The sequence below is a fragment of the Hemitrygon akajei genome, chromosome 1, assembly GCF_048418815.1.
Source record: "Hemitrygon akajei chromosome 1, sHemAka1.3, whole genome shotgun sequence".
NCBI lineage: Eukaryota > Metazoa > Chordata > Chondrichthyes > Myliobatiformes > Dasyatidae > Hemitrygon > Hemitrygon akajei.
This window is the reverse complement of record NC_133124.1, coordinates 122208343-122224671: the sequence shown is the minus strand read 5'-3', so window position 1 is coordinate 122224671 and position 16329 is coordinate 122208343. Positions and strand designations below refer to the sequence as shown.

At 43.0% G+C, this 16329-nt stretch overlaps 2 protein-coding genes across 2 annotated transcripts in view; both read left to right on the top strand.

The window, feature by feature from the left end:
• LOC140714181 (carnitinyl-CoA dehydratase) overlaps positions 1 to 4522 on the top strand; it is a 68036-nt gene extending 63514 nt beyond the window's left edge. The window contains 5 exon segments of the mRNA XM_073025523.1: positions 118 to 142; positions 144 to 191; positions 193 to 305; positions 779 to 917; positions 4516 to 4522. Of these exon segments, the coding sequence (XP_072881624.1) occupies positions 118 to 142; positions 144 to 191; positions 193 to 305; positions 779 to 917; positions 4516 to 4522 (332 nt within the window).
• An 8474-nt stretch (positions 4523 to 12996) lies between these two features.
• bmp6 (bone morphogenetic protein 6) overlaps positions 12997 to 16329 on the top strand; it is a 149060-nt gene continuing 145727 nt past the window's right edge. Inside the window, exon 1 of the mRNA XM_073050995.1 lies at positions 12997 to 13880. Within this exon, the coding sequence (XP_072907096.1) occupies positions 13454 to 13880 (427 nt within the window). The 5' untranslated portion in view covers positions 12997 to 13453. The remainder of the gene's footprint in view (positions 13881 to 16329) is intronic.

The window sequence follows — 16329 nt, the reverse complement described above, 5'->3', positions numbered from 1 at the left end:
CTCTCAGCCCTCGTTATTATAGAACATTACCACACAGTACAGGCCCTTTGGCCCACAAACTTTTAGCCTACTCTAAAATCAACCTAAACCTTCCCTCCTATAATTGTTTTCTTCAAGCTCTTCAGTGTGTGCTGGAGATGGCAATCTGCATTTCCTCAGCACTGTATGTGTGCCAACAGAGCCTCTGCTTATGTTTGATGTCTCAAGCTTCAATGAAGTTCCCCATTATGAATTTGGCAATCCTAAAGACGTGTTTTCAAAGGAATCCATTTCTGGTGCAAAGAATTTCATCTCAGGAATCAGAGGCAAGGAAAATTCACTTAAACCTCCAGCAAACTATCCAAACAAGACATTTTTTCCCCCAGTGGCCCAATTGAATTGGGACTGAGAGAGAGGGCAACTCACAGGTCCACGTGAGAAATTTAAAAATAAGTGTTTGGCATTTTCCCGGCAGCCCAATCTAATTGGGAGCGAGAGAGGAGGCAACTCACAGTTCTGTGGGTGAGATTTAAAAAGGAGTGTTTCTGGGCTTCCAGTGTTTTCCAGTGGCCCAATCAAACAGCAATTCATTAGCAAGGGCAAATAAAAATAAGGTAGGGACAAGCGGAGCAGCCACTGTGTGAGTGGACCAGCGTTAGAGTGGGGAAACTTTGGGTAATCAGTCTTCAGTGAGAACAGGCTTGGGCGAGGTTTCTTCTTCAGTTTTCCTCTGTTAGTACATAGTCAGAGCAGTGAGAATCACTCAGGGGCTGTGTTGTGTTCTCTGTGTGCGATGTAGGGATCCTGGATAACCTCTTCTGCACCAGGCGACTGAGCTGCAGCTCCTCAGAGAACGTGTTAAAGAACCGGAGCTGCCACCTGATGACGGTTGGCTCATTCAGGAAAAAGAGGAGACGATGGATAACAGCTGCATTGAGGTCGTCGCTCCTAAGTTGCAAGAGGCAGGTGCCTGGGTGTCTGTCAGGAGAGGGAAAGAAAATGGGCAGCCATTGCAGAGTACCCCTGTGGCTGTTTCTCCTTATGGTTAGAGGAGTAGACATGAGAGTCTGTGGACACCATAGAGACACCTGGATGGTATGTGGCCTCCCAGATGCCATGGTCAGGGATATCTCAGATCTGGTGCACAGCATTCTAAAGGGGAGGGTGTACAGCCAGAAGTCTTGGTACAAACTGGCAACAATGACATAGGTAGGAAAAAGGAGGAGGTCCTGAAGTGAGAATTTAGGGAACTAGGTAGAAAGCTGAAAGCAGGACCTCCAGAGTAGTAATCTCTGGATTGTTGCCTATGCCACGTGCCAGTGAGGGTAAAAATAGGATGATTTGGCAGATGAATGCATAGCTGAGGAACTGGTGCAGAGGGCAGGGTTTCAGATTTCTGGATCATTGGGATCTCCTCTGGGGAAGGTTTGACCTGTACAAAAGTGACGGGTTACACCTGACCCAAGCCAGACCGATATGTTTGCGGGCCGGTTTCCTAGAACTGTTGGGGAGAGTTTAAACTAATCTGGCAGGTGAATGGGAAACTGAATGATAGGACTGAGGATGGGACAGTTGGTATTCAGGTAGTGAAATTGTCAGGAAAAACAGGCAGATGAGAGGGCAAAATTGCAGTCAGTGGGATGAGTTGCAGTGTAACGGGGAAAAACTTGAAAAGGGTGATGAATACAAGACTGTAGGTGATATATTTGAACGCACGCAGTATACGGAATAACGTAGATGATCTTGGAGTGCAATTAGAGATTGGCAGGTATACTTTGAGTCACTGAAAGAAAGTTACAGTTGGGAGCTTAACATTCAAGGATACACATTGTATTGAAAGGACAGGCTCTGTTGGTGAAAAATGAAATCAAATCATTAGAAGGAGGTGACATAGGATTGGAAGATATAGAATTGCTGTAGGTAGAGTTAAGGAACTATAAGGGTAAAAAGACCTTGATGAGAGTTATATACAGTACTCGCAATAGTAGGTAGAGTGTGAGCTACAATTTACACAGGGAGACAGAAAGTGCACGTCAAAAGTACAAAGCTACAATAGTCATGGAGGATTTCAACATGCAGGTATATTGGGAAAATCACCTTGGAGCTGATTTTGGATGCCAAGCAAAAGAATTTATAGAATGCCTAAAAGACGACTTTTTGGAGCAGCTGCTGGTTGAGCCCACTAGGGGATCAGCTATTCCAGACTGGGTGTTGTGCAATGAACTGGATTTGATTAGGGAGCTTAAGGTAAAAGAACCCTTAGAAGTCAATGATCATAATATGATAGAATTCACGCTGCAATTTGAAAGGAAAGAGCTGAAGTCAGATATATCAGTATTACAGTAGAGTACTGTAAAGGAAATTACAGACGCTTGAGCGAGGAGCTGGCCAAAGCTGATGACGACAGAATAGTAATGGCTTGAGCTTCTGGGAGCAATTTGTAAGGTGCTGGATAGATACATCCCAAAGAAGAAGTGTTCTAAAGGGAGAATGAGGCAACCATGGCTGACGGGGGAAGTCAAAGCTACCATAAAAGCAAAGGAGAGGGCATATAATACAGTAAAAATTAGTGAAAAGCTTTTAAAAACCAACAGAACAACTAAAAAATCCATAAAGAGGGGAAGATGAAACATGAAGGTAAACTAACCAATAATATCAAAGAGGATACCAAAAGGTTTTTCATATATAAAGAATAAAAGAGGCCAGAGTATATGGAACTTAACACAGGAGAAGTAGTAATGGGGGAGGAAGATGAACTGAAAAAGTATTTTCTGTCAGTTTTCACTGGCAGTATGCCGAAAGTTCAAAAGTGTCAGGAGGCAGAAGTGAGATCAATTGCTATTAATAGGGAGAAGGTGCTTGGGAAGCTGAAAGGTCTGAAGGTAGTTAAGTCACCTGAACCTGATAGGCTACACTCTGGAGTTCCTAAGAAGGTAGCTTAAAATATTATGAAGGCATTAGTAATGATCTTTCAAGAATAATTAGATTCTGGCATCGTTCTGTAGGACTGAAATATTACCAAATGTCACTCCACTCTTCAAGAAGGGAGAGAAGCAGAATAAAGGAAATTATAGGCCAGTTAGCCTGACCTCAGTGGTTGGCAAGACATTGGAGTCAATTATTAAGGTTTTGGGGTACTTGGAGGAACATCACAAAATAGGCCAAAGCTAGCATGGTTTCCTTAAGGGAAAATCTTGCCTGACAAATCTGCTGGAATTCTTTGAGGAAATAATAAGCAGGATAGACAACGTCAGAGGAAGTTGTGTACTTGGATTTTCAGAAGGCCTTTGACAAGGTGCCTCAAATGAGGCTGCTTAACAAGATAAGAGCCTATGATAGTACAGGATAGATACTGGCATGGATAGAGCAGTAGCTGATTGGCAGGAGACAAAGAGTGAGAATAAAAGGAGACTTTTCTGATTGGCTGCTAGTAACTCCGCAGAGGTCAGTGTTGGGATTGCTTCTTTTTACATACATCAATGATTTGGATGATGGAATTGATGGCTTTGTGGCCAAGTTTGCGGACGTTATGAATATAGGTGGAGGGGCAGGTAGTGTTGAGAAAGCAGGGAGGCTGCAGGACTTAGACACAGTAGGAGAACGGGCAGAGAAGTGGCAGATGGAATAATACAGCGTCAGGAAGTGTATGGTCATGCACTTTAGTAGAAGGAATAAAAGCCTAGAATATCTTCTAAATGGAGAAAAAATTCAAAAATCCAAGATGCAAGGGGGCTTGGGAGCCCTCACGCAGGATTCCCTACAGGTTAACTTGCAGGCTGAATCTGTGGTGAGCAAGGCAAATGCAATGTTAGCATTCACTTCATGATGACTAGAATATGAAAACAAAACGTAATGTTGAGGTTTTATAAGGCACTGGTGAGGCCTCACTTGAGAGTATGGTGAGCAGTTTTAGACCCCTTATCTAAGAAAGGATGTGTTGACATTGGAGGAGGTTTAAAGGAAATTCACAAAATGATTCCGGGAAGAGGAGCTCTGGGCCTGTACTCGCTAGAGTTTAGGACAATGATAGGGATCTCATTGAAAGGTCTAAATAGAGTGGATGTGGAGAGGATGTTTCCTATAGTGAGGTGTGTGTAGGACCACAAGGCACAGCCTCAGAATAGAGGGATGTCCATTTAGAGCAGAGATAATTGTATTTTCATGCACTCTGAAAGGTATTATATAATCCCAGGGATGAGTAAAAGGTATCTACAAATAACAAGGGAGGAATTGAGTAATTTAAAAAAAAAGTTGACAACAGAGTGAGTTTTCCTTTATTTAACAATGTTGATTAATATTACACAAAATAGCTGTGAAGAAAGTTTCTTTAAGAAATGAAATGTTGGTAGAAATATAAATTTTATAATAAAAGAGCAAAAGATGTTTGATGCCCTCAGCAGTTCAGGCAGTATCTGGGTAAACAGAAAGATGTGATTCAACTCCCCACAGACCCACTGAGAATGTCCAGCATTTCTGTTTGATTTCATTTATTTCAGTTCTAACATCTTCAGTATTTTGCTTTTTGTTCTTGAGCAGATGTTGAAGAGAACTGTCTTTTTGGTGTTCTTTGTCATTATTATTTGATTGTGAAGAACAATTCAGTTTGGGAATGGCTTGTTTAAATATTCCTTTGATGGGAACCAAACCTGCTATCTTTGGTGTGATGCTGAAGTTCTGCAAAACTTTCCGTCATGAGCATTGGTTTCCAACAAAAGCTTTGTTGAATGTCTAAGTGTTGAGTTTCTGTGTTTTGGCTTGCAAAGCAGGTGATGAACAATCCTGAAGCATGTTCTTACAAAATACAGAGGTGTGCCTATTCATTGCATAAGTGGGGAATTAAAGAATTTTTCAGTTTCAGTCTGAAATACTCCATGTACTTAAAAGACCTAGCGTTCACTAGGAAAAACTGATTACATACTGATTATGAAATAATGCCTCAATGCACCTCACACCCTCAGGCACCAAGTATGATGAGCAACTGAGCTGCAATCTTCCCTAGCAAAGGATATCTCTGTGTGGCATCCTTTTTCACCGCATGGTCAAATCATTCCCTTTTTGGTTTTTCATTCGCAGCCTAACAGGAGAAGATATTTCTCCTCTGCCTTAAATGGACAATTCTTCATTCTGAAACAATATCTCCTGTTTGTAGATTCTCTCATGAGGGTAATCATTCAGAATTCAGTGCCAATCCCTCTTATGCATTTCAAAACACATAACCTCTTACCCTTGTAAATGCTCATGCCAGTGAGATTAAATCCAACCTACACTCCTCTTTTCGTCATACCTCAAAACCTTCTTCCCAGAAATTAACCTTGATATAGATACCTGGGCAAATGTATGAAATGAAGACGCTACAATATTGCTCCTGAAGTGAAAATACCAGAGTACTCCTTGCAGTTGAACAGCAATCGTCCCTGCCTTCAGTTGATAAAATAAATTGAAAACTAAGCAGAGAAGAGCATAAGCTAGACTTTCACTTTGACCAGATTAATATAAATAAAATAAAAATTTGGTGAATCCTATCACTGAGGGTTGATATGCAGCACAGAATTACTAGATGCACTATAGGTGGGGGGGGGGGGGGGGGGGGGGGGGGGTGTGTGTGTGTGTGTGTGTGTGTGTGTGTGTGTGTGTGTGTGTGTGTGTGTGTGTGTGTGTGTGTGTGTGTGTGTGTGTGTGTGTGTGTGTGTGTGTGTGTGTGTGTGTGTGTGTGACAATTTATTAAAATTAAAATAGATAAGTTAGTTTCTCAGTGTAACTTACTTTCATTAATTTATTTCTACTTTCTCTGTGTCAATGGGTTACCCAAAACATTGCATTGGAAGAGTGGGACAAGGAAAGGAGTGGACAGGTTTTCATGACTATGCATTGCTCTGCCTCCCATTCCAGTGGAAGCACCAATACCAGTTCAAGCTCTGATGAAAACCTCTCCCCACAGGTGCTGACTGACCTGTCAGGTATTTCAGCATTTTCTATTATTTTACATTAAAGCTATTTTTTTTTGGCAAATGCCACATCTGATGTGTTGTTTGACTTGGCTTTTTTTTGGGTGACTTGCTGCAATAAGAATATAAGGAATGGAAGGTCCTTTGAATATGTTCCAACCCTCAGTATCGTGGCCTTGTCCACTCTGTCAATCATTTTCCACATCATCCTACCCCTTACATATCAGAGCAGTCACAGTCCTCCGAGAAATGCTGCAAAAGGAATTCCTTGTTTCCAGCTCTATACCCCAGAATCACCTCTCAGTCTTTAATCACTACTGACTACAGAAAACTGTTAATCCACATGCATTGTACTTTGGTGTTGCTGGAACAGCAAATTTTTTTTCCCAGGCCCATGGGATGGGTTCAAGATCGTTTAGTGTCATTTCCAGAACACAAGTATAAGTGGAATAAAATAATCGTTACTCCGAATCTGATGCAGCAGAAAAAAAAGACTGTAAGATAAATAACACAATATTAATTAAAAAAAACACAATAAATATAAATGTGTAAGATAGTTTATAAACTTACATTGACTGATTGTATGTCCAAAAGGTGACGCTGGACACACAGAAGTGTCCGTATATAAGGTGACTGACAGGAATTGATAAAGTGATGGTGGTTGGAAGCGTGGAGGGGTGGGTTAATGAGTGGAGATGTTGATCAGCTCTACTGCTTGGGTAAAATAACTGTTTTTGAATCTGGTGGTCCTGGCGTGGATGTTACGTGGCCTCCTCCCTGGTGGGAGCAGGACAAACAGTCCGTGAGCAGGGTGGGTGGGACCCTTGATGATGTTGCTGCCCATTTCCCGGCACCTTTCTGTAAATATATCCTTGTTGGCAGATTGGCAGGTGCTGGTGATGTGTTGGGCAGTCTTGACTGCAACAGTAGAGCCTTCATGTCCGCCGCTGTACAGGTTCCATACCGTGTAGTGATGCAGCATGTTATGATGCTCTCTGTTATACATCTGTGGAAGGACATGAGTGTAGATGTGTATAATCCAATTCTCTTCAGTCTCCTCAGAAATTAGAGGCATTAGGGAATGAGACAGGACAGGTCACACAGGTTTGTGTAGGGAAAAATTTGCATCTAGTGACCACAATGCCATTAGTTTGAAAATAAATATGCATAAAGATAGGTCTGGAACAAGGGTTGAGATTTTAAATTGGTGAAAGGCTAATATTGATGGTATCAGAAAGGATCTGGCAAGTGTGGATTGGGACAGGCTGTTTTCCGTCAAAGGCATGCTTGGTAAGTGGGACACCTGCAAAAATGATATTTTGAGAGTACAAAGCTTGTATGTGCCTGTCAGAATAAAAGGTCAAGATAACAAGTGTAGGGAACCTTCATTTTCAAGCGATATGGAGGCCCTGGTTAAGAGAAAGAAGGAGGTGCATAGCAGGTGCAGGCAGGTAGGAACAAATGGAGTATATCAAATGCAAGAGAACACTTGAGAAAATCAGGAGGACTAAAAGAAGACATGAAGTTGCTCTAGCAGACAAGGTGAAGGAGAGTCCTTTTGGGGGGGGGGGGTCTACAGATACGTCAAGAGCAAAAGGATTCAAAGGGACAAGACTGGTCCCCTAGGAGTCCGGAACAGTAATCCATGTGTGGAGCCAAAACAGATGGGGGATATTTTAAATAATTTTTTTGCATCTGTATTAACTCATGAGATGGACACAGAGTCTATAGTAGTGAGGCAAAGAAACATCAACTTCATAAACCCTGTACAGATTACAGAGGTGGCTCCTCTACAAGGTAAGTTGGGGAACCGCTTTGTCGAGCACCTCTGCTCCATCCGCCAAAAACACAACTTCCCGATGGCCAAACTTTTTAATTCCTATTCCCATTGCCATACCGACACGTCAGTCCATGACCTCTTCTTTGGCCATGATGAGGCTACTTGCAGTGTACAGGAGCAACACTCTATACTCAATATAGGCAGCCTCCAATCTGATAGCATGCACATCCATTTCTCCTTCCAGTAATTTTTCCCCCTCTTCTATTCGCTACTCTGACTGCTTACCTCTTCTCCTCACCTGTCTGTCACCTCCCAGTTGTGCCCCTCCTTTTTCCCTTTCGCCTATGGTCCACTCTCCTCTCCAATCAGATTCCTTTTTCGCCAGCCCTTTCCCTTTCCCACCCACCAGGCTTCACCCATCAACTTCCAGCTATCCTCATTCCCCTCCCCACACCTTCTTATTTTGTCACCTTCCCTCTTCCTTTCCAGTTCTGAGGAAGGGTTTCAGCCTGTAATGCCAACTATTTATTCATTTCCACAGATGCTGCCTGGCCTGCTGAGTTCCTCCAGCATTTTGTGTGTGTTGCTCTAGATTTCCAGCATCTCTTGTGTTTGAAACTGCTCGCAGCTTCCACTGCTGTGCCACTGATGTTAAGAGGGGTGTGAGTGCTGCAAGTTCACCTGAAGTTGTTAAACACCTCATTTGTTTTGTTGACATTGAGGAAGAAATTATCTGCCTGAAAACAAGACTCGAGCTCTTCCACCTCCAATGCAGCACATTTGCAGATTGGCAGCTACGATGTTGTAGGCATCAAGGAATCGTAGCTGAAATCTTATAGCTGGGATCTCAATGTCCAAGGATACACATTGTATCAAAAGGATAGGCAGGAAAACAGAGGGGGTGGTGCTGCTCTGTTGGTAAAAAATGAAATTAAATCATTAGAAAGGGGTGACACAGGTTCGGAAGGTGTTGAATCATAGTGGATAGAGCTTAGGAACTGCAAGTGTAATAAGATGCTAATGGGAGTTGCATACAGACCCCCCCCCCCCCGAAAATATTAAAAGGAGGTGGCCTACAAATTATAATGGGAGATGGAAAATGCATGGCAACAGGGCAATTTTACGATAGTTATGGGGACTTCAATATGCAGGTAGATTGGGAAAATAAGGTTGGTGCTGGTCTATGAGTGGGGGGAGGGTGGATTTCTGGAGTGCCTGTGAGATGGCTTTTTAGAGCAGCTTGTACTGTAAGTGAGCCCACTACAGGATCAGCTATTCTGGATTGGGTGTTGTGCAGTGAGCCAGAATTGATTAGAGAGCTTAAGGTAAAAGAACCCTTTGGGGAAAGTGATCATAATATGATCAAATTCACCCTGAAATTTCAGAAGGAGAAGCGAAAGTCAGATGTATCAGTTTTACAGTAGGGTTTAGGAATTAAAGGGGCATAAGAGAAGAGTTGGTCAGAATTGATTGGAAAAGAACGCTGGCTGAGATGATGGCAGAGCAGCAATGGCTGGAATTTCTGGAAGCAATTCAGAAGGCACAGAATATATACATCCCAAAGAGGAAGAAGTATTCTAAAGGAAAGATGACACAACTGTGGCTAACAAGAGATATCAAAGTCAACATAAAAGACAAAGAGAGGACATATAATAGAGCAAAATTTAGTGGGAAGTTAGAAGACTGGGAAACTTATAAAAACCAACAGAAGTCAACTAAGAAGGTAATTAAAGATGGAATACAAAAGTAAGCTGGCTAATAATAATAAAGAGGATATCAAAAGTTTCTTCAGATACATAAAGTGTAAAAGAGAGGGAGAGTGGATATCAGACTGCTGGAAAATGATGCTGCAGAGGCAGTAATGGGGGGAAAACGAAATAGGGAATGAACTGAATAAGTATTTTGCAGCAGTCTTCACTGTGGAAGACACAGGCAGTATGGTTGAAGTTCCAGGTGTCAGGGAGCACTGAGTGTGTGGAGTTACCATAACTGGAGAGAAAGTTCTTGGGAAACTGAAAGGTCCAAAGGTGAATAAGTCACCTAGACCAGATGGACTGCACCCCAGAGTTCTGAAAGAGGTGGCTGAAGAGCTTGTGGAGACCTTATTAATGATTTTTAAAGAATCACTAGATTCTGGAATCATTCTGGAATACTGGAAAATTGCAAATGTCACTCCACTCTTCAGAAAGGGAGAGAGGCAGAAGAAAGGAAAGTAGGCCAGTTAGTCTGACCTCAGTGGTTGAGAAGACTTTGGAGTCGATTATTAAGGATGAGGTCTCAGGGTACTTGGAGGCACATGATAAAAGAGGCTATAGTCAGCATGGTTTTCTTAAGGAAAAATCTTGCCTGACAAATCTGTTGGAATTCTTTGAAGAAATGACAAGCAGTTTAGACAAAGAAGAATCGGTTGATGTTGTGTACTTGGAATTTCAGAAGACCTTTGACAAGGTGCCACACATGAGGCTGCTTGATAAGCTATGAGCCTGTGGTATTACAGGAAAGATTATAGCATGGATAAAGCAGTGGCAAAGAGTGGAAATAAGGGAAGCCTTTTCTGGCTGGATACCGGTGACTAGTGGTGTTCCATAGGGGTCTGTGTTGGGACTGATTCCCTTTATGTTATGTGGTAATGATTTGGATGATGTAATTGATGGCTTTGTTGAAATGTTTGCAGAGAATATGAAAATAGATGGAAGGCACAGGTAGGTTTGAGGAAGTAGAGAGGCTACAGAAGGATTTAGACAGAATACGAGAATGGGCAAAGAAATGACATGAAATACAGTGTCGGGAAGTGTATGATCATGCACTTCAGTAGAAGAAATGAAAAGGTTGACTATTTTCTAAATGGAGAGAAAATACAAAAAAACAGAGGTGCAAAGGGACTTGGGAGTCCTTGTGCAGGATTCCCTAAAGGTTAATTTGCAGGTTGGATCTGTAGTGTGGAAGGCAAATGTAATGTTAGCATTCATTTCAAGAAGACTAGAATATAAGAGCAAGAATGTAATGTTGAAGCCTCACTTGGAGTATTGTGAGTGGTTTAGGAGGTGCAGAAACTGGAGATGGTTCAAAGGAAGTTCACAAAAATGATTCCACAAAAATGGTTTGTCATATGAAGAATGTTTGTTGGATCTGGGCCTGTATTCACTGGAATTCAGAAGAATGAGGGGTGACTTCATTGAAACCTATCGAATGGTGAAAGATCTTGGTAGAATGGATGGAGAGAGGATGTTTTCTATGGTGAGACAGTCTATGACCAGAGGACATAGCCTCAGAATAGAGGGGTGTCCTTTCAGAACGAAGATGAGGAATTTCTTCAGCCAGAGAATGGTGAATCTGTAGAATCCTTTGCCACAGGCAACTGTGGAGGCCGGGTCTTTATGTATTTTTAAGGCAGAGGTTGATGAATTCTTGATTGGTCAGGGCTTGAAGGGATACAGGGAGGAGGCAGGAGATCGAGGCTGAGAGGAAAATTGGATCAGTAATGATGAAATGGCAGAGCAGAATTGATGGGCCATATGGCCCAATTCTGCTGCTGTGTCTGTCTTATGGTGTTTGGCCACGTGAACAGTGTGCACAGGAATGGGTTCAGCGCACAGCACACAACTCAGGGCACCTGTGTTGAGGATGATGGGGAGGAAGGAGTGCTTGGGATCCTAACTATCCGAGGTCTGTTGGTTATGAAGTCCAACATCCAGTTGCATAATATTGTGTATCTAGACCGAGGAGTAGGAGTTTGATCCCCAGGGTCTGTGGGACAAGGGTATTGAATGCTGAACTGAAATCCAGAAACAGCATTCTGGCTGGAGCCCTTGCTTTCTAGGCATGTCATGACAGATCCTATGGCATCTGTTGTAGTACAGTTCTGTCAGTAAGCATGTTGTTGAGTGTCCAATGTGTCAGGAATGGAGTTTTTGATATGAGCCATTACCAGCAGTCCAAAGAACTTCAGTGCCACTGGATGGTAGTTGTTTTAGTAATTCATGTGTAGATTTCATTGGTACAGGGATGATGGAGGGTGAATTGAAGCATGTGGGGACAGCAGCCTGGGTGAGTGAAGAGTTGATGTCCAAGAAGACCTCAGTGAGCTGGTGTGCACACTCCCTGGGCAGTCGGTTATCTCACCGGGCCTTCAGAGGGCTGACTCTGCAGAGCCCTTCTCCCGTTAGTATATTGTTGCCCCAATACATTTTCATTCACCTTTTAAAGATGTTACATGGTAGAATTTTCCAGCGAAGCTGGTAAATTTCCAGGATGCGCGGGATTTAGAGGCCCTACGATGGGAAAGGGAGAGCGGCTAATATCAACTGTGTGAGCCAGATACCGAACCAATGGGATTTCTGAATACTATTAACCCTGGGTCAGAAATTAATAGTGAACAATTCATTTTAGAAAATGATAACGTGGCGTCACGAGAGACAGCGGATGCCGGAATCGAACACGCGTGGTAACGGCGTGCACATGCACCTTTCGTGAGCGGCGAGTCTAATTTCACGGCCACGGCACCAGGTGGCGCTCCTCAAAGGGCTATTTCCATCTGAAAATAATGCCACACGCACAAAAAAAGGTGTGAAACTCAAAAGTGATTTGGAAACACCCAGTGTTCCTTGTTCGCTGCCACCTGGCTTGTAACCACCACGTGATGCCAGACACCATTGTAAGAAACTTCTCCCAGTGTATGGCCTTCCAGCTGATCTCTGCAGCAGTACTGCACGTAATCCGATCTTCCGGTTTTACAGATCACGCAGTCTATCAATATTACAGCATGGCCAGAGTCATACAGTACGCGATTTTAGTCAGGCGCTGATTGATGTGCCTGATCAATTGATCAAATAAATTACGGGCGACGTGTGAATCGCTTAATGTCTAAAACTTTAGAATGAATCTCCTTTACGCACATTATTTTCGTAGAAATCGAATCACTGACCATTGCAAAGGAAAACAAAATGCCGATATTTCATCCCTTCAGAGAAAAAATAAACTCTGCTAATCTGAATATTTCCGGTGAAACACTCTGTCCCATTATCACGGAGCAAGGAATGCAGTAGATAACCGCTAGAATAACACTCAAGTTAATAGCCAACTTGGAAAACAGTGTCCTGATTGTGAATGTTTTACTTGCAACGGATGCAGTTACTCCCAATGACAACATAACCCACTAATCTAAAAACATTCATACCAAACTTTGAAATATAAAGGTCACGAACCTGATTATTTTTTAAAAAAACTTAATGCCTTTTTACCTCTCCTTCCTGAGCGAACAGAAGTCTTTTAACTGTTGGCAGAACAAAAATGAAACAATGGATAATCTTACGAAGAGAGTTGGAAAAACCACACTTCCTAAGCTGACATCTCGTGATTTAGCGTTAGAGGATGCTTTATATTCCTCTTTTTGCAAAGGGCAGCCCGCTTCGGTGGAGAACAGGGGGAATAAATTGGAGGAAGCAGCGCAGCGAAATCCCGCCTATGTTGGGAGCAAATGGAGCGCGTGGAAAGATGGGTCACAAGTCAATCAGATGACGTAACAGAGATTTTGGCGTGTTACCTGCTGCGAAGTTCGAATCGTTCATTGATAACATGTGAAGAGCAGAGATAGTGTGTGAGAGTGTGCGGTACACACATGGACTAAGTCGTTGCAGATATAGGGTGTATTTATATATTATATATACATATATTTATATTTTAAAATATATAGAGAAAGTTGTATTTTGTTTCACCTCGAAAAGTAAAGTTTGTATCTGTCTTCTGGACAATGGGACCATTTGCAGTCGAGCGGGGAGTCGCGCTCGGGTTGTTGTGGAGTTGTTGCCTGGTGCTCGAGTGGCTGTCCGTGGCGGGTAGCTTGCTGCTGGACACGGGCAGCCACAGCGACCTCCACTCGAGTTTTGTGCACCGCCGCCTCAAGCACCACGAGAAGAAGAACATGCAGCGAGAGATCCTGTCCATCCTGGGGCTGCCGCACCGGCCCAGACCTCACTCGCACGGGAAGCACAACTCGGCGCCCCTCTTCATGCTTGACCTGTACAATGCCATGTCCACCGGGGGCGAAGAGGAGGAGGAAGAGGGTTTCTCGCATCAGTACAGACCGGTCTTCACCACGCAGAGTCCACCGCTGGCCAGCTTACAGGACAGCTCTTTTCTCAACCAGGCGGACTTGGTCATGAGCTTCGTGAACCTAGGTAAGATTAAAGTTTATAAATGAAAGCACACGGGCAGTAACATCCACACAGATATACACCAACTGTTCACACGTGCACATCTGCGCATGGACGCGGAGACCCGCATATCTCTGCCACACACACACGTACGCACACAGGTTTAAACCCACCGCTTTAACGGAGTTCTTCATTTAAAATAAAAGCGATAAAATGTTTGCGGCTTTCCTTTTTAAGCCAAAGCTGATTGCAATCAACATCCAGGCAACAGAAATGTTCATTTTTGTTTTCAGAAGTGATTTGTTTTTATTAGATCAGAGTCGTTCGCAGTGCCAGTAACTCAAAACACTGGGTGAATTTTTTGCTTCGCATCCATAAAACAATATATTAAACGTGCCCGCATTATGACGGGAAACGCTAGCGCCGTGCAATACTTCTGTTAAGTGCCCAGTGATCTAAGTGTGGAAGGAGCCAAAACATGTGCTTTCGGGAGTTCAGTAAGATGCCTCCAACCCTGTTGCTGGGGCTTCCTTTGACTGTGTTAATTCAAAAGAACGAAAACAAAACCTTTGGCGTAGAATCTTGGAATGCCACTGTTTTGGTGGAGTTTTCATTTAGTGTTGCGAAACTGTGTATTCCGTGATAACCCGGCAAAGAAAAATATTTTAATCGTAAATTTGAAAGCCATTATCCTAAACTCTGCTATGTGTGATTTATGGGGTGCAGTGCACCTGCTGTAATGTTTCTCTGGAAGTAAACCACGCGATTTTACTTTACTGGATTTTATTCGTAAATTGTACTGTATGTTTAATATTCTTCAATGAAAAAGTGCGAAATCCCCTAAATGTTGCAATCTTGCAGCTGTAATCTTTAGTTAATTGGCATGCATTCTGACGGCTTGTTGGTTGCAAACGTGCTATTTACTGTGTCGGATCTCGAGAAGACCTTTCTCCTCTGTGAGGTGGGCCATCGATCTGCACGCTCCTCAAAGCTTTCAGCCTGACTCGGGATCTTTCTAACATTAACACCAGATTCTTTGACTCGTCTGTTTATTTGCCATAAAACTGACTGATGTTTGGAGACATTACCGAGGCAGCTACTGTGCTCCGAAGCGGAAGAAGATTTAAAAAAAAATTGGCAAATAATAGTGCCTGTTAAAGCCGATCCCATTGGGTAAATAGTATGTATCTACAGTCAAAACATCCTTGCTTAATAATGGTGATGTGTTTGGAAAAAACAGAGAAAGGAAATAGTTCTGTATTTTTCTGGCAGAATCCAGTTGATTTTGTAGAGTACGTTTCCACCATAAATATTGAGCTGTCTATTGGATAAGAGGCACTTCTGGTAAATTAAACACAGTTTTCCACGTAATTTCAAAGCTTTACACTTCTGTGAGGATTTGAGTTAAATTAACACGACAGGTAAATACAGATAGTCATTCACGCTAAACTCATGAAGAAACTCCACACCTGTGGAAGCAACTTGATGCTACTGGACTTTGGTTAGAGAGACTAGAGCTTTCATGGGGACATGGAGTGTGACCATTCACCCATACCCTGTCACCTCAACCCTCCATCAGAAGCTGCTGTTGCCTGGTGGCAGAAATCCAATGTCACGCTGCTGATATAAAATCACATTGGGATGTCTGGGAAACTTGGAGTCACTGATGCATCATGTCCTTGCTGACTGCCCAGAACAATCCCATTTACCGGAAGACACTCCGTAGCCTTCTATGCCTTCTACTTCAAGAGCTAGCCCAGATAGTTGAAAGCCTTTACTTCCATCACCCACTCCATTCCAACAGAGGAAAATCTCCATCCTCTGATTCCTTCGAAGTTTCCTTACCCTTACCCTAAACCTTATACCCTTTAGTTCAGACACCTTGGTTATAAGAAAAGGGTCCCTGTTACCTACCCTATCTATGCCCACTCCCTCTCAACTTTCTCTGCTTCTACCCAGTTCCCCCTCCCGCTTCTGCCTGCTGTGCTCCAGGAGAAACAATCCCATCCTGTCCAGCCTCTTCTCATAACTGAAATGGTCCATCGTGCGCAACCTCCCCAGTGTAACCACCACCTTCAGATCTAGTTCAACTGACTCTGTGAATTACTCCCACTTAATCCAGTAGCCACAATGGATCAGATTCCAGGCTGCCCTGCTCCCAGGAAGGGTGTGCACTTCATCGGATGTCCCGCCTCGCCAGGTGTCCTAGTGTGATTCGTAGTGCTACTTCTTCTGCAGAGAATATTCTGCCATGCTTTTCCTGTCAAGTGGTGGAAATGCGCTTGTTGGTGTGAATCTGTATGTTATTATCGTGGTGGCACACCTTATGTAAATGTGATGGACTACTGGGATGCTTGCTGAGATTTAAAAAAATCAGCAATAAATGTTAGCATCTGGGAATGCTGATGTAGTGAACAACATGTCTGACACTTAAGGGTTACTCCAGGGTTTAGAAAGGCTCCTACACCTAGGG